The sequence below is a fragment of the Pituophis catenifer genome, unplaced genomic scaffold (assembly GCF_029215685.1).
Source record: "Pituophis catenifer annectens isolate HBS135680 unplaced genomic scaffold, rPitCat1.0.hap2 SCAF_4, whole genome shotgun sequence".
In the NCBI taxonomy this organism is placed as follows: domain Eukaryota; kingdom Metazoa; phylum Chordata; class Lepidosauria; order Squamata; family Colubridae; genus Pituophis; species Pituophis catenifer.
The window spans coordinates 5,510,746-5,533,912 of record NW_027256884.1 but is presented as its reverse complement, the minus strand read 5'-3'; the positions used below and the strand labels follow the sequence as shown (position 1 = coordinate 5,533,912).

The following is a 23,167-nucleotide window of genomic DNA, read 5'->3' as shown; positions in this document are numbered from 1 at the left end:
TTCTAGCACTGAAGATGTTACCTAGTTGAGTAATGAAAAGTCTCCCAGAAAACAATTAAGCCCAAAGAGTGCCAAGGACCCACTGTCCTCCTCCTCCTCCTCCTCCTCCTCCTCCTCCTCCTCCTCCTCCTCCTCCTCCTCCTCCTCCTCCTCCTCCTCCTCCTCCTCCCTGCAAAACCCCCTCTCTTCTAGCACTGATGATGTTACCTAGTTGAGTAATGAAAAGTCTCCCAGAAAACAATTAAGCCCAAAGAGCGCCAACGACCCACTGTCATCGTCCTCCCCCTCCTCCTCCTCCTCCTCCTCCTCCTCCTTCTCCCTGCAAAACCACACTCCCTTCTAGCAATGATGATGTTACCTAGTTGAGTAATGAAAAGTCTCCCAGAAAACAATCAAGCCCAAAGAGCGCCAACGACCCACTGTCATCGTCCTCCCCCTCCTCCTCCTCCTCCTCCTCCTACTCCCTGCAAAACCACACTCCCTTCTAGCAATGATGATGTTACCTAGTTGAGTAATGAAAAGTCTCCCAGAAAACAATCAAGCCCAAAGAGCGCCAAGGACCCACTGTCGTCGTCCTCCTCCTCCTCCTCCTCCTCCTCCTCCTCCTCCTCCTCCTCCTCCTCCTCCTCCTCCTCCCTGCAAAACCCCCTCTCTTCTAGCAATGATGATGTTACCTAGTTGAGTAATGAAAAGTCTCCCAGAAAACAATTAAGCCCAAAGAGCGCCAAGGACCCACTGTCGTAATCCTCCTCCTCCTCCTCCTCCTCCTCCTCCTCCTCCTCCTCCTCCTCCTCCCTGCAAAACCACCTCTCTTCTAGCACTGATGATGTAACCTAGTTGAGTAATGAAAAGTCTCCCAGAAAACAATCAAGCCCAAAGAGCACCAAGGACCCACTATCGTCGTCCTCCTCCTCCTCCTCCTCCTCCTCCTCCTCCTCCTCCTCCTCCTCCTCCTCCTCCTCCTCCTCCTCCTCCCTACAAAACCCCCTCTCTTCTAGCAATGATGATGTTACCTAGGTGAGTAATGAAAAGTCTCCCAGAAAACAATGAAGCACAGAGAGCGCCAAGGAGCCCACAGTTCTCCTCCTCCTCCTCTTCCTCCTTCCCTCCCTCCTCCTCCTCCCTCATGTTCTCTCTTTTCCCTTTGCATCACCTGCGTGCACAGTTGAGATTTCTCCAAACAGACGTCGCAAAGTTTTAAAAAGCAAGCAATGGAACAGGATTACATCGTTCAACAGCGTGAATATAGCTTAAGGGGTTGTTTTGTTTTTGCTTTTTTTTATTCTTCTTCCCCCTTGAAATCTTTTCTTTTCGCAGAGACACCTGGTGATTAGGTTGCAGTGGGATTTGACAGTAATCTGTCGGCACATCGTAAACATCAGGTGCCTGGAAGTATTAGAATGTTCTGTAGTTTATCTTCAAATGTAACAGGACTGCCTACTGCAGTAAAGCTACTTGCTGCAGCTTGAGTGCTCCTTGCAAAATTGCCCCTTCCTTCTTGTCATTGTTCGATTAAAAAAAAACTACAGCCAGCTCCTCTTATTCCATCCTCCCTCCTGCTCTCTTGACAAATCTTTCCCCATCCGACCGCAAGAACCATCCTATAAATATTCTCTGTGATACTCAACACGACGTGCATATGTAGGGAGTTTTCAATGCCGCTTTGTCGCCCCGCTTTAAAAGAAACCTGTAACTGCTCTTTTTTTTTTCCCTTTATCCATCCCTTTCTTTCATCTCTTTTGGAAATGTGAAGAAAAAAAAAAGAAAAGAAAGAAAGAAAGAAAACGGTACTTGTTTGCCAGTTGTTGTTTTTTTTTTTAAAGGAAAAACGAAAGAGAACTGTTTCCTGTTAGCACGGAATTACTGCTAAATTGCTCTTTTTTTTTTCCCTCTTGCCCTGCTTTGCATTCAAGGCTGCTTGCATCTGAAACCAACAGAACAAATGTCTTTTGTCTTCTTTAAATGATCAGGGCTGTAGGAGAGCTGGAGTCTGCTTTGCTGCATCAGACTAAACTCCGTGTAAACCAGTAAACTATCTTCTCAAAGGTGACTTCTGGGCACGCAAGTGCTTTCTACTCCAGAACTGTGGCATTCGTGCTTCACCGTGGCTTTTGCTCAACCCTTTCAAATAAAGAATTGTGTCTATGCCATGTCACCCCGTGGTTCTTGTAAGAAGCTGCTTCTCCGACTTTCGCAGTTGATCCATTTAACTAACCAACCCTACATTCTAATAATAGATGTTCTACTAAAAAGATGGTGAGACTCTGGAAAGAGTGCAGAGAAGAGCAACAAAGATGACGAAGGGGTTGGAGGCTAAAACAGGTGAAGAACAGGAATTGGGTGTGTCTACCGTGTTTCCCTGAAAATAAGACCCAGTCTTATATTTTTTTGAGCCCTGAAATAAGCCCTTGGCCTTATTGCCATGCGCTCAAAAGCCCGATTGGGTTTATTATTAGGATATGCCTTATTTTGGAGGAAACAGGGTAGTCTAGTGAAAAGAAGGACTAGGGGTGATATGATAGCTGTGTTACAATATTGGAGGGGTCACAAAAAAGAATAGAATAACAGAGTTGGAAGGGACCTTGGAGGTCTTCTAGTCCAACCCCCTTCTTAGGCAGATAACCCTACACCACTTCAGACAAATGGTTATCTAATCTCTTCTTAAAAACTTACAGTGTTGGAGGATTCACAACTTCTGGAGGCAAGTTGTTCCACTGATTAATTGTTTAGGGCTGGAAGAGACCTTGGAGGGCTTCCGGTCCAATCCCCGTTCCAAGTCAGGAGACCTTATTCCATACTGGACCAATGGTGGTTTAATCTTCTCTTGAACACTTCCAGTAATGGAGCACCACAACTCAAAAGTTTCTTTTTTAGTTCTCGGTTGGATATCTCTTTCATGAGCTTGCACCCGTTACTTCTTGTCCTGCCCTCAGGTGCTTTGGAGAATGTCCACCCTCTCTTCCCCGGGATAGCCCTCAAGGGCCAGAAGACCCCTACCATATCACCCCTAAATCTTTATCTTCATTAGGCTACACATACCAAGTTCCCTGTGGTCATGTGGCCGGCATGACTCAATGCCAAAGGCGCACGGAACGCTGTTCCCTTCCCACCAAACGTGGTCCCTATTTTTCTATTTGCATTTTTTACGTGCTTTCAAACTGCTAGGTTGGCAGAAGCTGGGACAAGTAATGGGAGCTCACCCCATTACACGGCACTAAGGATTCGAACTGCTGAACTGCCGACTTTTTGATCGACAAGCTCAGCGTCTTAGCCACTGAGCCACCACATCCTCTAAGCATGCCCATACTGCTGACTTTTTTTTTGAATCCCTACATTCCAACTGGGTTCTGGGTTCTCCAATCATTTTTTGGCTCAGTGTGATTGGTGATTCGAACCAGGATAGAATCGCTGGCACGTCTTCTGATGGCCATCTCAATCGTCTTGGCCTCCGATGCTTCACTTAAGCAAACTCTGACCGCACATCTCATCAATAACACCCCACCAAATCATTTGTCAACAAATATCAAGGGAAGGTTAAGGGAAGCTTGCCTGAAAACTCCATCAAGCATGCCAGGCTTGTAAGATGCAACACGCCTTACTTACTCCATTAGTCAGCCAGTAGGTATGACCTACGGAGCTGTCACTTTAGTGACAGCAAAAGCAGGAGATTTCTCAATGTTAAGATCATGGTTTCCATGGGCGCTGTAGATAAAAGCTAGATTCTGTTGGCACAGTCCCTGCGTTTGTGTAATATGCTCAATTACAAATAAAATCCTCATTTGAGTTAAACGTCTCGGTGCAGGTGTTTAATATATAGTTAGGAGCACACTGTGGCCCCAAAACACATATAAAATCTGGGTTGAAATGGGAAACTAAGCAACGATTCAGTATTAGATGAATGGATTTCCTCCCGTTCCTTCATTTAAACATCCTTATGGAAAGGAAGCAAAATATCTAACCACAACCCGAAGTTCGATCTGCCTATAGCAGGGCTGGCAAACTCAAGGCCTGTGGGGTACTTAAATCTGGCCTGCGGGGCTGTCCTGAAAACAGCAAAGGACTGGCCCATGGGGGCCTCTGCCAGCAAAAACAGAGCTTGGGGGCGCTGTTCATGGCCGAAATGGGGGGAGGTCATCACAGCAGAAAATGGGGCCTGGGGGGGCCGCGAGCAGCCCACCAGACTTTGTTTTCACTGGCAAAGGGTTACAAGAGGTCATTGCAGCCAAAAATGGGAAGGAAGGAAGAGAAGAGAAGAGAAGAGAAGAGAAGAGAAGAGAAGAGAAGAGAAGGAGGGAGGGAGGGAGGAAGAAAGGAAAGAAGGAAGGAAGGAAGGAAGGAAGGAAGGAAGGAAGGAAGGAAGGAAGGAGATTATAATGAGAGTGAGGGAGGGACTGAGGGAAATCCTGTCCCCAACATGAGTGAGGTTGAGCTGGCCACACCCACTCTGGCCACACCAGTGGTGGGTTCCTCCCGGTTTGGTCCGGTTTGGCCGAGCCGGTAGCAGTGACGATAAGACGTCACCGAACCAGTTCTTCCCCCCCGGCCCACCCACCCCCACCCATTCATGTTATTCTTACCTTTTCTTTGGTCCCACCCCCAATCTATTGCTGCCTCCTGAGTCCCAGCTGATGACTAGAGGGAAAAAAACTGTTTAAACTCTTGCCGCGGGGCTTCAAAGGGCCGTCCTACAGCTGATCAGTGTTAAAAGCAAACAAATGAGTCAGGTTGTAAGTGCGAGGACTGGTCGTAAGTGCAAAGACCTTCCAGAAATGACTCTGATCAGTTAGCCATGCCCACCTAGTCACATGACCTCCAAGCCACACCCACAAAATAAGCCACGCCCACAGAACCGGTAGTAAAAAAAATTAGACCCCACGCCTGGCCACACCCACTCTGGCCACACTCCCACACCCCCAAGATCAAACATAACCCTGATGTGGCCCTCAATGAAATCGAGTTTAAGACCCCTGGCCTATATAGCTTCAACTCTAGTTTAGGTAGCCAGCATATCTTCATGCAAAGACCTGAATGGCCACTGGTGGCAGCAGAGAGTCTGGTGGAATTTGCTACCCTCAAAACTGCCTGGATTTCTGCATCATGCAATCCTATTTACAGATGGTAGATTAGAAACCGCTTTCAGTATAACGTCAAGTCAGTATAGCAAAAATAATAATAATAATCTTCCCACAGTTGTGCCAAAAGTGAACTGAGAAAAGGGCACCCATTCAAAAGCAGCTGACATAATTCTAACAAGCTGCTTTAGCAGACCATATATTGTGCTGGAGAAAGTGCTGAAAACTATGTTTCAAGAGGAAAGGTAATACACCGATTATCTCATTCCCTCTGATGGGAGTAAATCCCATTGAAATCAATAGGGTTTGCTGTTTTGAGCAAGCAGAAAAATTATTGTGCAAAGCTCCTTTTGTTGACACTACCCACCTGCTACAGGTTATAAAATTAGTTTCTACGTTCATCGGTTGACGTGTTTACAAGAAGTAAAGAGAACCTAGGATCATAGGGCTGGAAGAGACCTTGGAGGGCTTCCGGTCCAATCCCCGTTCCAAGTCAGGAGACCTTATTCCATACTGGACCAATGGTGGTTTAATCTTCTCTTGAACACCTCCAGTAATGGAGCACCACAACTCAAAAGTTTCTGTTTAGTTCTCAGCTGGATGTCTCTTTCATGAGCTTGCACCCGTTACTTCTTGTCGTGCCCTCAGGTGCTTTGGAGAATGTCCACCCTCTCTTCCCCGGGATAGCCCTCAAATGCCAGAAGACCCTACCATATCACCCCTAAATCTTTATCTTCATTAGGCTACACATACCAAGTTCCCTTAACCATTCATTGTAAGAATAGAATAGAATAGAATAGAATAGAATAGAATAGAATAGAATAGAATAGAATAGAATAGAATAGAATAGAATAGAATAGAATAGAATAGATTAACAGAGTTGGAAGGGATCTTGGAGGTCTTCTAATCCAACCCCCTGCTTAGGCAGGCAAATGGTTATCCAACATTTTCTTAAAAACTTCCAGTGTTGGAGCATTCACAACTTCTGGAGGCAAGTTGTTCCATTGATTAATTGTTCTTACTGTCTGGAAATTTCTCCTTAGTTCCAAGTTGCTTCTCTCCTTGTTAAGTTTTCACCCATTGCTTCTTGTCCTGCCCTCAGGTGCTTTGGAGAAGAGCTTGACTCCCTCTTCTTCGTGGCAATCCCTGAGATATTGGAAGACTGCTGTCATGTCTCCCCTAGTCCTTCTTTTCATTAAACTAGACATACCCAGTTCCTGCAACTGTTCTTCGTATGTTTTAGCCTCCAGTCCCCTAATCCTCTTTGTTGCTATTCTCTGCACTCTTTCTAGCATCTCAACCAGTTGTGGGTTGCTACCGGTCTCCCCGGTTCTTGAAAACCGGTAGTGGAAATTTTGAGTAATTCGGAGAACCGGTATATACCACCTCTGCCTGGCCCCGCTCCCAATCTATTTGCTGCCTCCTGAATCCCAGCTGATTGGCTAGAAGGAACAAATCAGGGCTCACTTGACAAAGAAGAGGAAAAAAAACAAGACATCTTAGCTTTAAATTGAGAAGCCAAGAAGCCTCTCAACTGATCGGCTAGAACCGATCCGCTCCTTTGTAAACCGCTCGGTGGTGGTAGATTGGCAGTTGAGGCCAAGCTGCCTGAAAGTCGTTTCCGATGCTCTCGGTGGTGGCAGAGCGGCAAAAAAAACTGTTTAAACTCTTGCCGCAGCGCTTCAAAGGGCCGCCCTACAGCTGATCAGCAGTAAAAGGCAATGTGGTGGTAGACCAGTGTCCTCCAAAAACAAATGGGTAGACCGGTACAGCTCTACAAGCAGTTAAAAGCCTGGTAGACCAGTACCTCTGCTAAATCCTAAAGAATTCTTTGTCACATGACCATCAAACCACGCCCACAAAATAAGCCACGCCTGCAGAACCGGTAGTAAAAAATTTTAGAACCCACCCCTGATCTCAAAATCTTTTTTACATTGTGGCAACCAAAACTAGATGCAGTATAATACCTTACCAAGGCATTATAAAGTGATATTAATCCTTCAAGTGATCTTGATTCTATCCCTCTGTTAATGCAGCCTAATTTTGCCCCCTAATCATCTTGGTTGCTCTTCTCCACACTCTTTCAAGGGTCTCAGCATTTTTTTTTCTTCTGTATAGTAGCTATCAACTACTTTTATTTTCTCAGCTTACTACCCTGGGTTTTTTTTTTTGCTCCAAGATAGCTAAACATGAATATTAAGATGCTACATGCTCAAGGAAAGGGAAATTTGAAAGATTTCCTCCATACTAAACTTCCTTGGTTTTTATTGTTTCCTAATATGATTTGATTGCTTATTAGTATCCTATGATAATCCCTAAGTGTTGTATCTTATGATTCTTGATGAATATATTTTATTTTTTCTTTATGTACACAGAGAGCATATGCACCAAAGACAAATTCCTTGTGTGTCCAATGATACTTGGCCAATAAAGAATTCTATTCTATTCTATTCTATTCTATTCTATTCTATTCTATTCTATTCTATTCCATTCCATTCCATTCCATTCCATTCCATTCCATTCCATTCCATTCCATTCCATTCTTAAATGTACAAGATGGACTCTGATAGATCACTTTTTTTCTTAGCACACCAGACAATGATGTGAATTCCAACAGGTATACTACAATCTCATCCTTCCTATGTCATGCTTGCTAGACTTAAATTTCTGTGGATCTGAACACTCTTCAGCGGTTATTATTATTATTATTATTTTTTATTCGTTATAATCTGGTTCACTTTTCTGGGAACCCGGAGTGCAAAGTTGCAGTCTTTACTTCAGCAAAAAGCTCAAAGGAAAAGAAACCATTAAATATCCCTTACCAGGTAGAATATTCCTGCTAAACCATCCATGAGCATTCTGTTTTGAAGGCTAGTTATATATAAATGTAAGTATTTGTGCCTGGGAACACTGCTGCACCCACTATTTTAAGTGCTTTAACAGCTGAGTTGTTTGCAGTGTCACGGTCTGTACTGTAAGTTGCCTTCACAATATTATCACCAAATGCACTCATAACATTTCAGATAAGTCTAGTAAAATGCTCTGGATATTTTTCAAATGGAAAAAAGAAAAAAGAAACAAACAAACCAGAATGATTTCTCAGCGCTGAAAAATTCAAGGCAACCTATTTTCTAAGGCCGTGATGGCGAACCTATGGCACGCGTAGCCATATCAGTAGGCACGCCAGCTCAGCTCCGAGAGCCTCCAAGGGAGTGGGGAAGGCTGTTTTCGCCCTCCCCAGATGCATAGAGAGGATCTGGAGCCAGGTGAGAAAGAAAAATAGACCTACCAGGCCATCGCATGCCAGGAGCGGGGGGGAGAGGAGGGGTTGCATGCACATGTGCAGGGCGGGGCACATAGAATCATGTGTGTGGGCACATGCACGTGTGAACCGTCCCCCCCCACTCCTGGCAAGCGATGGCAAAAAGGTTAGCCATCACTGTTCTAAGGCACCCATAACTCACAGAGAATTTTCCCTTCCGATCTGGAAGGTTTTGTGTGTGAACATCCTGATTATGATTTGTAAACTAGAATTTATAGTCCCGCAGAATATACACTAGCCATCCAGTCATGGCCTAACCCACAAGCCACAGTTGGCTACAGAATAGCAGCATTTGCATGACATGTTGGTTTAGTTTTATTTATTAAATGCATTTGCTGCCCATCTCACTGTCAGACAACCCTTCATAGGGTCTCTTGATTAAAATTCTACTTTTACACCTGCAAGTGGTTGGTTCTCCACTTATGACCGCAATGGAGCCCCAAAATTCTGTGATTAAGTGAGACGTTGGTTAAGACGTTATTGCTTAATGCATTGTAAGCAGCCCTGAGTCTCCGGAGAAGGGTGGCATATAAATCAAATTAAAAAAAAGGGGGGGAGTTTTGCCAGATTTTACAACTTTCTTGCCACCGTGAAGTGAATCAGCGCAGGGAGGCTCAGTCAATCTCATGGGACACATGTTGTGCATGGACAATAAAGGTTTGAAATTTGAAGTTGTTAAGTTAGTAACATGGAAGTTACTGTAAGTGAATCTGGCTGCCCTGTCGGCTTTGTTTGTCGTAAAAGGGGAACGTGTGAACACTGCCAAATATGGACCGGTTGGCAAATGTCCTAATTTTGAACCCGTGACCATGGGGACACCGCAACAGTCATTAAGTGTGGGGAAAAAAAGTGGTCATTAAATCACTTTTTTCAGAACTGTTGTAACTTCAAATGGTCATTTGAGCCTCGGTGGCGCAGTGGTTAGTGTGCAGTACTGCAGGCTACTGCTGCTGACTGCCAGCTAACTGCAATTTGGCAGGCTCAAGGTTGACTCAGCCTTCCATCCTTCCGACGTGGGTAAAATGAGAACTAAGATTGTTGGGGGCAATAAGAGCCTTGGTGGCACAGAGGACTAAACTGCTGCTGTTAAAGTAGCACTTAGCTGCCAGCTGCCTGCAATTACTGCGAGTTCAAATCTCACCAGGCTCAAGGTTGACTCAGCCTTCCATCCTTTCGAGGTAGGTAAAATGAGGACCCAGATTGTGGGGGCAATAAACTGACTTTGTATAAAACTTTGTATAAAAAAGAACACCACTTGGGGGTGGGGGCGAAAGCCCTACTAAGCAGGTATATACAAAAGTATGAAGGCTTAAGGAATTGTAAGCTGCCCTGAGTCTCCGGAGAAGGGCGGCATTTATAAATCGAACAAATAAATAAATAAATAAATAAATAATAGGATGACTCTGTATAAACTGCTTAGGGAAGGCTGTAAAGCATTGTAAAGCGGTATATAAGTCTAAATGCTAATGCTATTGCTAAACAAATGGTCATAAATCAAGGACTACCTGTATGTCAGAAGCCACCAATAGCACCCGCATCAGGATTAAAGGTGTATGCATGTGTTTGAGATTTAAAAAAAAAAATAACATTGCACAAACAAGCTCTATCTTCTTTCCATGTGTGTGTGATGTGATTTTTGCACGCCTGCAGAGTTTGTGTCCTGAGGCTGCAAAGCCACATTAACCATCTGATGATTATCTGTTTGCTCATCTTCCTATCCTGCAGGTGCCTCCGTAAACTCCTTTAACCTGTAAGCTAATTAATTGCGGCCACCAAACATGCCAGGCTACAATCTTGTGTACTCTGATGTTGTAGCGTGTCACCTGAATCCATCCAACAGCTGAGCCTAGTGTTTACCCGTGTTTGTGAGCCATTCTCATCTCTCCTCTGAAGGGATTTGGTCCACAAACAAACCCCACAAAAAAGTGGGGACACAGTGGCTCAGTGGCTAAGACGCTGAGCTTGTCGATCGAAAGGTCGGCAGTTCAGCGGTTCGAATCCCTAGTGCCGCGTGACGGGGTGAGCTCCCGTTCCTTGTCCCAGCTTCTGCCAACCTAGCAGTTCGAAAGCAGGTAAAAAATGCAAGTAGAAAAATAGGGACCACCTTTGGTGGGAAGGCAACAGCGTTCCGTGCGCCTTTGGTGTTTAGTCATGACCACATGACCACGGAGATGTCTTCAGACAGCACTGGCTCTTTGGCTTAGAAACAGAGATGAGCAGCGCCCCCTAGATTCGGGAACGACTAGCACATATGTGCGAGGGGGACCTTTACCTTAATCTCTACCAAATGCAGATTAGCCAAGTGGCAACCCAGTGCCCCGAGAATGCAACTTCTTCTAATTAAAAACAAAATATTAGAGCCAAATGGGAGAAAAATAAACTGATAAATTATAAATAGGCTAATGTGACTGTAATCGAACGACACCTGGAAACATCCCATCCTGTTAAGAACCTAAGACGAAGAACCCAAAGGTGAGTTTTTTTTCTGGAAGCAACTGGACTTTCTTGTTTTTTATTTTTTCCTTTTGATGACGTTTCGCTTCTCTTCCAAGAAGCTTCTTCAGCTCTGACAGAGGAATGGGAAATGAATCCTGTCCACTATCCTGTCAGAGCTGAAGAAGCTTCTTGGATGAGAAGTAAAACATCTTCAAAAGAAAAAAAAAACCAAGGAAGTACAGTTGCCTCCTGAAAAAAGCACCTTTGGAGCAACCATGACCTGGATGGCTGACAATCTCTACAGACTTTTAGCTTTGGGATGGACACCTTTGGTGTGGGAGTAGGAGTGGATTTCCAGAGAAAAAATTGCAGACTACAGGAACCATTTGCACTACTCAGGTGACCCTGAGGACACAGATTTAACAGATTAGCAGAGTTGGACTTGCAGGTCATCGAGTCCAACCCCCTACCCAAGGAGGAGACCCTACATCTGCCTCTACCTAGGATTGAACTCACAACCTCCTGATTGTGAGGCAAGAGCTCCACCTCTAGGCCACTACACTAGGAACACTACTCAGGTGACCCTGAGGACACAGATAAACCTCCAAGTGATTCAATGACCCTCTAAAAGGATGCAAAGGACCAGCTGTCTGCAAGGAGTATAAATCCTTCCACTCCCCACCATCTTGTCAGAGCTGAAAAAGCTTCTTGGATGAGAAGCAAAATGTCTTCGAAGGAAAAAACAAGGAACTCCAGTTGCCTCCTGAAAAAAGCACCTTTTTGGGAGAACACTTCTGATGTATTTCAACTGACTTTGGACACTTCCTACTTCAGGACTTGAAAGAGTTGCTTAGCATTCAAAACGTTTCACACAACTCTACTTGTTTCCTCTCTTATTTGCACAATTGTGCAAATAGATTTACACTGAAAATGAATATATGGCCAAAGGGAGCTCAGTAGCTCCAATGGTGGTATTCAGCCGGTTATAGCGAACTGGTAGTGGCAGCTGCGGGAGGCTTTGCCCACCTGCCCAGAATTTAAATCCTTCCATTCCCCACCGTCCTGTCAGAGCTGAAGAAGCTTCTTGGATGAGAAGCAAAATGTCTTCAAAAGAAAAAACAACAGAGTTCAGTTGACTCCCGAAGAAGCACTTTTGGGACAACCATGACCTGGATGACTGAGAATTTCTACAGACTCATAAGATGAAGAAACACACCCATTCCTAAGGAGAGAAATATCACGTCCAAATCACAGGAAATCGAGAAATGGCTTTCTCTTCATCTTTGGTGAAATCCTGTTTGAGAGTTGTAGTCATGTGCGCACATCACACTTTCCAAAGGATTCCGAGAAACCTCAGACCAGGGATGAAATGCTCCCGGTTCGGACCGGATCGCTCGATCCGGTAGCGATGGCGGTGGGTGATTCGGAGAACCAGTAGCAAAAATCCCTGTTCCCCCCCCCCCCCTCATGCCCAGCTGAGCCACACGATCATCAGAGGCTTCTTTTCTTTTCTTTTAAAAGCATTTTTTTTCTACAAACTCTTCGGCCGAAAAAATGCTTTTAAAAGTAAAAAAAAAAAAAAAAAGCCTCTGATGATCGCGCGGCGGCTCAGTTGCGATCATCAAAGGCTTTTAAAAGAAAAAAGAACCCCTTTTTTTCTTTTAAATGCCTCTGACGATCCAAGCTGAGCTGCCTGATCGTCAGAGGCATTTAAAAGGAAAAAAAAATCTCTGCCGATCAGGCAACTCAGCTGGGATCGTCAGAGCCTTTTGAAAGCATTTTTTTTACAACCTCTTCGCCGAAGAGGTTGTAGAAAAAATGGCTTTAAAAGTAAAAGAAGAAAAAAATTGGCCACGCCCACCCAGTCACATTAACCCCCCCACCAAGCCACGCCCACAGAACCAGTAGTAACAAATTTCAGATTTCACCACTGCCTCAGACAGTTTCTGAGACACGCTACAAGGATGATCAGGAAGACTCAAACCGTCCTGCCGCGAGAGAATGAAGGAAGTGCACAAGGTTTAGGTTGGAAGAAAGACGGTCCTTGATTTACAACATTTCACTTACTGACAAAAGTTACAACGGCACTGAAATAAGCGACTTACGTCTGTTTTTTTTCACAGTTACAACCTTTGCAGCATCCCCACGATCGCGTGATCAAAATTCAGAGGCTTGGCAACTTACTCATACTTATGCTACTACCTTAGTACTCTTTCATGAATCAATATTGTGTCACGGTGGCACAGTACTGCAGGCTACTTCTGCTGCCTGCAATTCAGCAGTTCAAATCTCACCAGGCTCAAGGTTGACTCAGCCTTCCGTCCTTCCGAGGTGGGTCAAATGAGCTGCTGATTCATTTCTACAGAGGAATGATTGAGTCTGTCATCTGCACCTCTATAACTGTCTGATTTGGTTCTGCAACCCAACAAGACAGACACAGACTTCGGAGGAGAATTAGAAATGCAGAAAAAATAATTGCTACTAACCTGCCTTGTATTGAGGACCTGTATGCTGCACAAGTCAAAAAGAGGGCTGGGAAAATATTTACAGACCCCTCGCATCCTGGACATAAATTGTTTCTACTTCTACCCTCAAAACGATGCTATAGGGCACTGCACAGCAGAACAACAAGACACAAGAACAGTTTTTTCCCCAACGCCATCACTCTGCTAAACAAATAATACCCTCAACACTGTCAAACTATTTACTAAGTCTGCATTACTATTAATCTTGTCATCCTTCCTAGAACCTATCTCTTCCCACTTATGGCTATAACCATGTTGCTTGTATCTTTACAATTTATATTGTTTTATTTGTTTCCTAGTATGGTTTGATTGCTTATTAGTATCCTATGACTATCACTAAGTGTTGTATCTTATGATCCTTGATGAATATATTTTATTCTTTTCTTTATGTACACTGAGAGCATATGCACCAAAGACAAATTCCTTGTGTGTCCAATCACACTTGGCCAATAAAAGAATTCTATTCTATTCTATTCTATTCTATTCTATTCTATTCTATTCTATTCTATTCTATTCTATTCTATTCTATTCTATTCTATTCTATTCTACTCTACTCTACTCTACTCTACTCTACTCTACTCTACTCTACTCTACTCAGACCCAAATTGTTGGGGGTAATAGACTGACTCTGTAAACTGCTTACAGAGGGCTGTAAAGCATTGTGAAGTGTATATAAGTCTAACGGCTATTACTATTGCCTGTACATTTAATAAACATTAAATCTGGTTTACATAACCACGAGTACATTACATTTATTTTACTGTTACTATCTTGAAATGAATTACTATTGGGTCACAACTTTTGGAAACAAACAGGTTTGGGAAATGATGGAGGCAAAACACAGTTTAAGCTGAATTGTGCATGTTTAGGAGGGATGTTCTGTTATTTTTCACAGATTTGTAATTATTCTCTGGAATTTCATACAGGAGTCTCTCCGGGCAATACAGATAGTCCTCGACGTAGGACCATAATTAAGCCCAAAATTTCTGTTGCCAAGTGAGACGTTTGTTAAGTGAGCTTCGCCCCATTTTACGACTTTTCTTAGCACCGTTAAGTGAATCACTGCACTTGTTAAGCTAGTTGCATGGTTGCTAAGCGAATCGGACTTCCCCTTTGTCACAAAAGGTCACAAAAGGGGATCACGTGACCCCGCGACACTGCAACCGTCATAAATATGAATCAGTGGCCAAGTGTCCAGATTTTGACCACGGGGATACTGTAAGAGTTGTGTAGAAAAACGGTCGCAGGTCACTTTTTTCAGCGCCATTCACTTTTTGAATGGTCACTAAATGAATCACAGTAAGTTGAGGTCTACCTGTACTTGAGGTTAAGAACTTTGGCATGAAAAACCGGGCAAGAGAAATGTTCTCAGCAGAATTTCCCACCTCAAAACCAAGAACCGTGGAAGAAAAGTTGCATTTTTTAAAAAAAAAAAAAAATCCTTCGTGATTAAAATACTAAAATAAAATGGTAATTGTCACTGGAAGTGAAGGCCATCTACCAAAGTGGCTTGAACAGCAAGTTTAGGAAGATGTCTTCCACCATTCGTTCCACAAATAATAATAATAATAATAAGCCTTGGTGGTGCAGCAGACTATAATAATAAGAGCCTTGGTGGCGCAGCAGACTAAAGTGCTGTTAAGTAACACCAGCTGCCTGCAATTACTGCAAGTTCAAATCTCACCAGGCTCCAGGTTGACTCAGCCTTCCATCCTTTCGAGGTAGGTAAAATGAGGACCCGGTTTGTGGGGGCAATAAGCTGACTTTGTATAAAAAAGAACACTGCTTGGGGGGGGGGGGCGAAAGCCCTACTAAGCAGGTATATACAAAAGTATGAAGGCTATTGCTTAACGCATTGTAAGCCGCCCTGAGTCTCCGGAGAAGGGTGGCATATAAATAGAACCAAATAAATAAATAAATAAATAAATAACCCACCAACAAAATAAAACTAGAATTCAAGCATTCTACTCTGTTTAGTGAATTCTCTTCCTCTTTAATCAGCTTTGTCACTACAAGGTTACAATTTTCTTTTTTAAATATCTCACAGATGTGATTAGATAATACATTCATTTCTCATCCATGGCTATCATCTTGAAGAACTTCACAAAAACTACATTGTGCTTTTTTCCAGAAAGAAACTTCTCTTTCGATTTATATAAATTTCTTAAAAAAAAACAAAAAACAAAAAATAGAAGTTAGAATACAGTATACACTGTTTCAAAAGAAAAGTTTATCAACTGGGACTTTATACTACATTGAAACTCTTTAGTAACTCAATATTGCCCATACATTGTTTGTTGGATTACAATCCTTTAGCAAAATAAAATTCAGTATCTATCAGTAATTATTACATCCGATCAAAGGTTGTTTTTTTTCCCGCTGGGAAGTTTGCAGAGAACGTAGCTTTGACATTCCGACTTCTTCATTTTACCCCTTTAACAAAGACATGATTTAAACAAGTGACACAGGGGAACGAAGAAAAAAAAGTATCCATTTTAAATGCATGAGCTATAAATCAAATTACCTTCAGCTCTGTCCTAGCTTAATGTTCTTCCTCCAACTGTCACTTTTTCTTAAAATCAATTTCAGACATGGAGTATTGCTCCGTTCTTCTAATTGATAGCAACACCCAGTCATGATAAGCACAACATGAAATAGTTTCCATAATGAAACTCAATAGAGGGTTGAAATAGGACAGTGATTAAAAAGCACAATTCCTTTGGCTTCCGTGATGGAAATTTCTGCTCCTGAACTCTGCATATAAATCCTCCTGTTCCAAAAAAGATGGCCAAGATATTTTTATTTCCTCTGAGCCAAAGACAAAAAGGTATCTCCTGAATTTCTGTACCGAAGCCAGTAATGTCTACTTAAAAGGCAACAATGGGATAGAATTCAGTCTCCAGGGCTGGTGGCAAAGCCATCAGAGATGCCTTCTAAGAAAGGAAACAGTGAAGATAGTCAGGTACACCTTGGTTTTTTACAATGATGGGCTAGCAAAACACCTACAGTAGTGACCAAAATTGTGGAAACCTTTTGGGGAAAGTGTATTTTTGAGATCTGATGGCTAATAACATCACTTTTTGAGGGGAGTTTCAAGATAATCCTATTCCACTGCTGGAACAGCCTGGGAATAGCCCAAACCTTAACCCAACTGAAAATCTATCGAGCCGACTTAAGGAACTTGTTTGTCAGAAGCGACCAAGCAATAAAACCCAGTTAATAGAAGTAATCATTCAATCTTGGTTTCACATTAGAACAGCTGCAGAACTCAAAGACTTGGTTCATTCCATGGGAAGACATTGTAGGGCCATAATTCATGCTAAAGCTTATGAAATTAAGTCTTAACTGACATGGTGATCATTTTTGTATATCTCATTTCTTCTATGGTGATCATTTTTGTACATCTCATTTTTTTCTACGTGTTTCCCTTTTCTTCTTTATACTGTAATTGCTATTCTAATAGCAAATCCTTCCTAAAAGTGATTGCACTACATTCTGGATTAAATTATCTTTCCATTGATATATAATTTTATGGTATGACTCCCCAAAAATAAATGGGGTGTTATTCGCTAGTTTTAGAAAATACACTTTTCCCAAAAGGTTTCCACAAGTTTGGCCGCTACTGTATAAGAGTGAAAGTCAAATTGAGTTGAGATCAGCAGTCCAAAAATGTTGCAAGACTGGAAGAAATTAAAAAGGAAATAGATCCACTTCCACTGAAGGAGGACATTCTAGGGGAAGTTTGCCTTCATAGGAACATAGTCATCTAGTGCTACAGGTTACTGCTTCTCATAGGACTGAACTTATTGCCTCTTTGACCCTGTGATTCTCCAAGCTCAAAATGCATGAGATCAAGGCAAGTGGACAAGCCCTGTTGCCTGTTAGTTACACAGGAATAAGGCAGAAGGGACTGGAAGGCTGCAGAAGAGATGCTTCCAATCCAAACTCGACCCCCAGGCATGTTTACTCAAAAATAACTCTCTTTGCTGTTGCCAAAAAGAACTTTGCTCCCTAGCAAGCGTGGAAAATCAAACCAGGAAGGAAAATAGTAATCACAAGGGTTTAAAAAAGAGAGAGAATGAGACTCTTGTAATGTGCCAGTAGTTCTGCTCGTCAACTGTGTTTAGGAACAAGATAACCACTTTCCTCCCATTTAAGTTTGGAACAGGAAAAAAAAAAATCAGCCCGTTGTCACTTTTGATACACTCCCCTGTGGTTCTGTAGAGAATATTAAAAGAGCGACGGACAAAATGAGTGACATGGCCAATGCATTCAACGGCCATTCGCTTAGAGCTCTCCCTGCATAGTATTTTGATAGAAACATCAGCCTGTTTGCTTGTCTGCTCCATACAAAGAAAGACAAATTACACACACATAGATCAGGAGAGTTACACAGTGTGCACTACAGTCTACGTTGCAGGACATGGATCCAGTCTAGGAACGGTTACGGATTCTCAACGGGGGATCCCTTCAGATTTCAGGGAGCATATTTTTAACAGGTTTCCCTGAACCCAGTTCAAAGTAGCCATTCAAACTCATTTAAAATCTGCTCTATTTCATTGTTCCTTTTTCTCCTTCTTCTTCTTGCATGTTGGGAAGCTGCCTTCTAAAACCCATTTCTTTCCTGTAAAATCGGAAGCACTAGCTTCCATTCCAAATACATAAGGCCTTCTGTGTTTGGGTTTGTGTGTGATATCCCATTCCTTTTTTTTTTTTTAAATCAAGTGAATTATACTTTGCCCCCCCCTTCTCCCTGTTAGGAAATAAATAAATAATGCATTTCTCTGCCTGCAACATTTCTCCTTGCTCTACGGAATAAATCTTTAAAGCTCAGTCTATTTTCATTTCTCTTCCATTTTAGTCCAAATGTTAGGTGTGGGCTTCTCTCTCTCTCTCTCCCTCTCTCTCTCTCTCTCCCTCTCTCTCTCTCTCTCCCTCCCTCCCTCCCTCCCTCCCTCCCTCTCTCTCTCTCTCTCTCTCTCTCTTTCTCTCGGATTTTCCAATGCTTGGCTGGACTAAATCAAGGCATGGCACAGTCTTCCAGCATCGGTTGCAAGTCAAGCATGGAATTTTTCAGCATGATTGCAGAATAAGCAAACAAACCATTTAAGCGGTAGTTTAGACTATTTTTTTGTATTTTTTTTTTTTTTGCCTCACTGGATTACTGTTTCACTGGAAGACTGGAGAATTTGATCACTGGCAGCTGCAAGGTGAGCGAGAGGCTCCATTGAAAAGCACTGCATCTAAGATAACAGCAGCTGACTTTAAAATTGTTTTTGAAGGGTTCTGAAGCTTGTGCTTAAGCTATTTACTCAAGCAAGTCACACTTGCTCAAGTTGCAGTTTGCAAACGGGTGACAACCGTCTAGGCATGTGTAAATCTAACTGCCCAGTCTCAATATCATTTTGCTAATAGGCGCAGAGGCTTTTAAGCCTTTTCTGCAGAAATCCAGGGTTTAATTCGGGATGGAGCCTGCTTTTTACACCATACCAAGTAAACTGAACACAGCTTTTGATGGATGAGGGACATGGGCTTGGATTGCCCCCGTGATAAAAAACAGAGATCGGTTTGTCCCAGGAGATATCTATTTTATGTTCAGCCAAGGGGAAAATAAATCAACAACTTATGATCTGAGGGATGTGATTGAACTGGATGGAAATATCAAAATATAGAGATTTCTGCAAGCAGAGTGTTCAGCATATGCACACAAAAGGAGCACTTTCAAATATTATAAACCATGTTTGTGCCCTAACTTACTGTCCCCCACCTCCACTTTGGAACAATTCATGGTCTTTCTACTTTCCTCAAGACACAAGATAGACAAACCTGATCCACGTTCAAACCCCAAAGGCAAGACTGAGATCGACTAGATCCTACAGACTAGATCTCACAGACCCTCCCTGCCCCAGTTTTGTAGGGTGCTTCAGTGCTAAACTGCCTGCCCTTCTGTTTTCTAGCAAACATTTTTTAACCTTGCTACAAAGAAGGACTACAAAAAGGATCGTGGCCTAATCCTAGTTTAGGACCTCAGAACCGAGTCATCTCTGTCCCTAAACACCTATCCGGTGGCTTTTCTCGGCAGGTGTCACTGCAGATAGAAAACGCAATGTGAGGAGAAGAAGAAGAAGTTGTTCCAGGTTATCTCTCAAAGTCTCCTACCTGAATTATGGACATCCGGCTTGGGGGAACCTCGCTGACGTTAGTCCCTTGTCCTGTGAAGCTGGTGTGGCATCCCACGTGGCCTTGGGGCACGCTCAGGTTGTTGGAAGCCGGTTTCAGGAACATCACCTCCGACCTGGGCGAGCTAAGGGGCAGGCGAGTCTGGTAGTCAAAATAGATGGGCGAGGTGGCCAAGGATGGGCTGCTGACCACGTTCATGACGTTGAGAGGCCCTCGGCTGTCCTCCCCTTCGCTGGGCACCAGCATGATGTCGTTCTTGCTAATCTTCTTCTTCTTGCCCTTGCCCCCTCCGCTGCCCCCACCCCCGCCCCCGCCCCCGCCCCCTCCACCCAACTGAGGGTGGCTGTACTCAGCTATACGACAGTTGTAGGTACGGATGTCCTTGTTCTCGCGTTTACACTTCACGGCAATGGTGATCATGGCAGCCAGGAGGATGATGGAAACCGTGCTCAGGGTCACAATCAAGGGCAGCGAGAGGTCCCAGTGAGGCCGACGGTGCTGCTCCCCATTGACCTGGGGCTCTCCTGATTCAGGCAGAGGTCCAGCCAAGGCCCGGACAATCAGCTTGGCTACTGCAGAGAGGCTGGGCTTTCCATGGTCACTGACCTTCACCACGAGTTCAGCCACAGGACTCAACTCTTCCCAGTAAGGGTGAAGGGTGCGGATCTCTCCACTCGTAGGGTCCATCTCGAAGAGGTGCTCCTCATTGCCTTCCACAATCTCATAGGTCAGGCGTCCGCTTTCCCCGAAATCATTATCCATGGCCCGGACTGTGCCTACGGGGTAGCCCACTCCGGCATTGCGGGGGACCTGGAGTTCAGCAGTGTCATTGATCAGGGCCGGCAAGACAATCAGAGGGGCGTTGTCGTTGACATCCAAAACAGTGACCCGGACGGTGGCGTTGCTCTCCCGGTGGGGAGAGCCCGAGTCTTTGGCCAACACGTGGAACTCAAAATGTTTGGTCTGCTCGTAATTGAAGCTGCGCAAAGCGTAGATGGCCCCGTTGGTTGGGTTGACAGAGACATAGGTGTAAATAGAGACGTCCCCCACGTGTCCCGGCAGAATGGAGTAGGAGACGGTGCCATTTTGGCCCAGATCGGGGTCCTTGGCCAACACGGATCCCAGATACTCTCCCGGGATATTGTTCTCAGGCACTTGCAACACATAAAGGCTCTTGCTAAAACGTGGCGGGTTATCGTTCTCGTCTAAGATCCTGACCGAGAAAGACTTGGTAGAGTTGAGAGGTGGGTTGCCCCCATCCCGAGCCAAGATGGTGACATTGTACTCGTCCTGCACTTCCCTGTCCAGGGGCCTGTCGGTGACCACCGTGTACAGGTTGTCATAGTTCTCCTCTAAAGTAAAGGGCACTGCCCCATCTCCCCCACTGCCATCGCTGCCTTGCACCCGGCACTGCAGCTGCCCGTTCTTGCCGGAATCTCGGTCTGTGACCCTGACCAGGGCAATGACGGTCCCCGGCGGGGCAGCTTCGCTCAGAGCCCCCTGGCGCACCGAGACAAAGCCAATGGTGGGAGCATTGTCATTACGGTCCAGTAAATGCACTGTGACCTTGCAATGGGCAGGGATGGGGTTGGGACCCAAGTCACGGGCCTGGACATCAATCTCCACCAAGTTGCCTTCCTCGTAGTCCAAGTTGCCTTTGACCCGGATCAATCCCGTCTGGGGATCGATGCTGAACAGCTCCCGCACCCGGTCAGGCGTATAACCGCTGAAGGAATAGAGCACCTGGCCGTTGGTGCCTTCATCAGCATCGGTGGCGTTGAGGTCCAGGAGAACCGTGCCCAGAGGGACGTTTTCGGGCAGCTCCACCACATAGGAAGCCGCCTCGAAGACCGGGCTGTTGTCGTTGGAATCGATCAAGCGTACGTTGAGCTGGACGGTGCCGGAGCGAGGCGGCTCCCCGCCGTCCAGGGCCGTCAGCACCAAGGTGTGATGGCTCTGCTCCTCGCGATCCAAAGGCTTCTGGACCACCAGCTCGGGGAATTTGGTGCCGTCGCCTCGGGCTTTGACGTCCAGGGCGAAGAGGCCGTAATCGTCGCGGGTGAGCAGGTAAGTGCGCAAGCCGTTCTCGCCCGCGTCGGGATCGTGCGCGCTAGCCAGCGGGAAGCGGGTCCCCGGCGCGGCGTTCTCGGAGATGTCCAGATCGACTTGGTCGGAAGGGAAAGCCGGCGCGTTGTCGTTGAGATCCTGGATCTCCACTTTGATCATGCAGATCTCCTGGTCGTTGGCGAAGACCTCGAGGGAAAGCTGGCACTTGGAGCTCCGGCGGCAAAGAGCCTCCCGGTCCAGGCGCTGCTTGGTGTAAAGCAAGCCGCTCTCCCCGTCCACGTCGAGCAAGTGGGGAGCCGAGTTCTCCAGCACGCGGAAAGTGGCCTTCGAGCCGCGGGGGCGCTCCAGCGAGGGCGATCCGCCGCTCGACCCGGACTGCAGCCGGGCATCGCGGCCGATGTTACCGATCACCGTGCCGGCGCCTTGCTCCTCCGGCACCGAGTAGTTCAGGTTCCTTAAAGCCAGGGCTGGAGCCCAGCAGAGGAAAAAGCACCAAGCGGAGAGGGACATCCCAGCGGACGGCGCGGACGAGGCTGCCTCTCGGCCAACGCCGCCGCCGCCGCGTTGGCGCCTCTCCTTTCCAGCCGATCGTCGCGCCCCTCCGCTGAGTCCTCCTCCTCCTCCTTCTCCTCCTCCTCCTCCTCCTCTCGCTCTCCCCCTTCAAGTTCCCGAACCTGTTGCTCGGCACGATCGACTCGGCGCCGGCACCACCATGGACGAAACTGGCAAAGGGCGGTCGAGGCTGCAACCAGCGGCCAGGGAAAGGGGTCTTTTTTTCCCCCTGTTTCTCGTCTCCTCCTCCTCCTCCTCCTCCTCCTCCTCCTCCTCCTCTTCCTCCTCCGTGCTGCAGTTTTCCCTTGCTCCGTCCAACTTCAGCCAGGCGGAGGGATGAGCAAAACGCTTTAAACCCCTTCCCCTTCTGGAGGCGACCGAAAGGAGCGAAAGATCAGCCGCGTTTTCCCAAATGCAGTAGCTGTTCCTTCCAGGAAAAATAATAATAATAATAATAATAAAATTCAAACCCTTTGCATGATGCCAAAGATCCTCACGAGAAGCTTCAAAAGAAAAAAAAGAGAGAGAGAGAAAAAAACCCAAAAGAGGGAGGGGAGCAGAAGACGGGAGTTTTTCTGCCTGGAAATTGGGGGGTGGGGGTGGTCTTTTTAAAAAACAACAACCAAAAACAGCAGCTCCTGGATCCCCAAAACGACTTGGAAACGGGAGCCAAGGGGAATCGTAGAAAGGAAGGATCCGGAGAGGGTGGAAGTCGTAGAACCGCTGGGCCAAATCTTGCCGCTTTTAGATCTCAGGGATGGGAAAAGGGACACCGCCGTTTTTTCCGGCTCCGCAGCGTCTCGGGTGTTGAGTGTGTGTTTTTTCACCGCGGCCGTTTGCTGCCTTTGGAGATCTAATCGCGCCCGTTTGGCTGCTGCGGTCAGCCGCAGCATCGCCGCTTTTCCCCCCCAGTTCCTTCTCGCCCTGCTCCTCTCGCCGGTTCCCCTCGCTCGCCGGCGCGCTTCGCCTCCTCCGCCGGTTCCGAGGCTCCGCAGAAAGAACCGGAAAGGGCC

At 45.5% G+C, this 23,167-nt stretch overlaps 1 protein-coding gene across 1 annotated transcript in view; it reads right to left on the bottom strand.

The window, feature by feature from the left end:
• PCDH17 (protocadherin 17) overlaps positions 1 to 22,112 on the bottom strand; it is a 224,980-nt gene extending 202,868 nt beyond the window's left edge. Inside the window, exon 1 of the mRNA XM_070943217.1 lies at positions 19,515 to 22,112. Coding sequence (XP_070799318.1) covers positions 19,515 to 22,112 — 2,598 coding nt within the window. The remainder of the gene's footprint in view (positions 1 to 19,514) is intronic.
• Between the last annotated feature and the right edge of the window lie 1,055 nt (positions 22,113 to 23,167).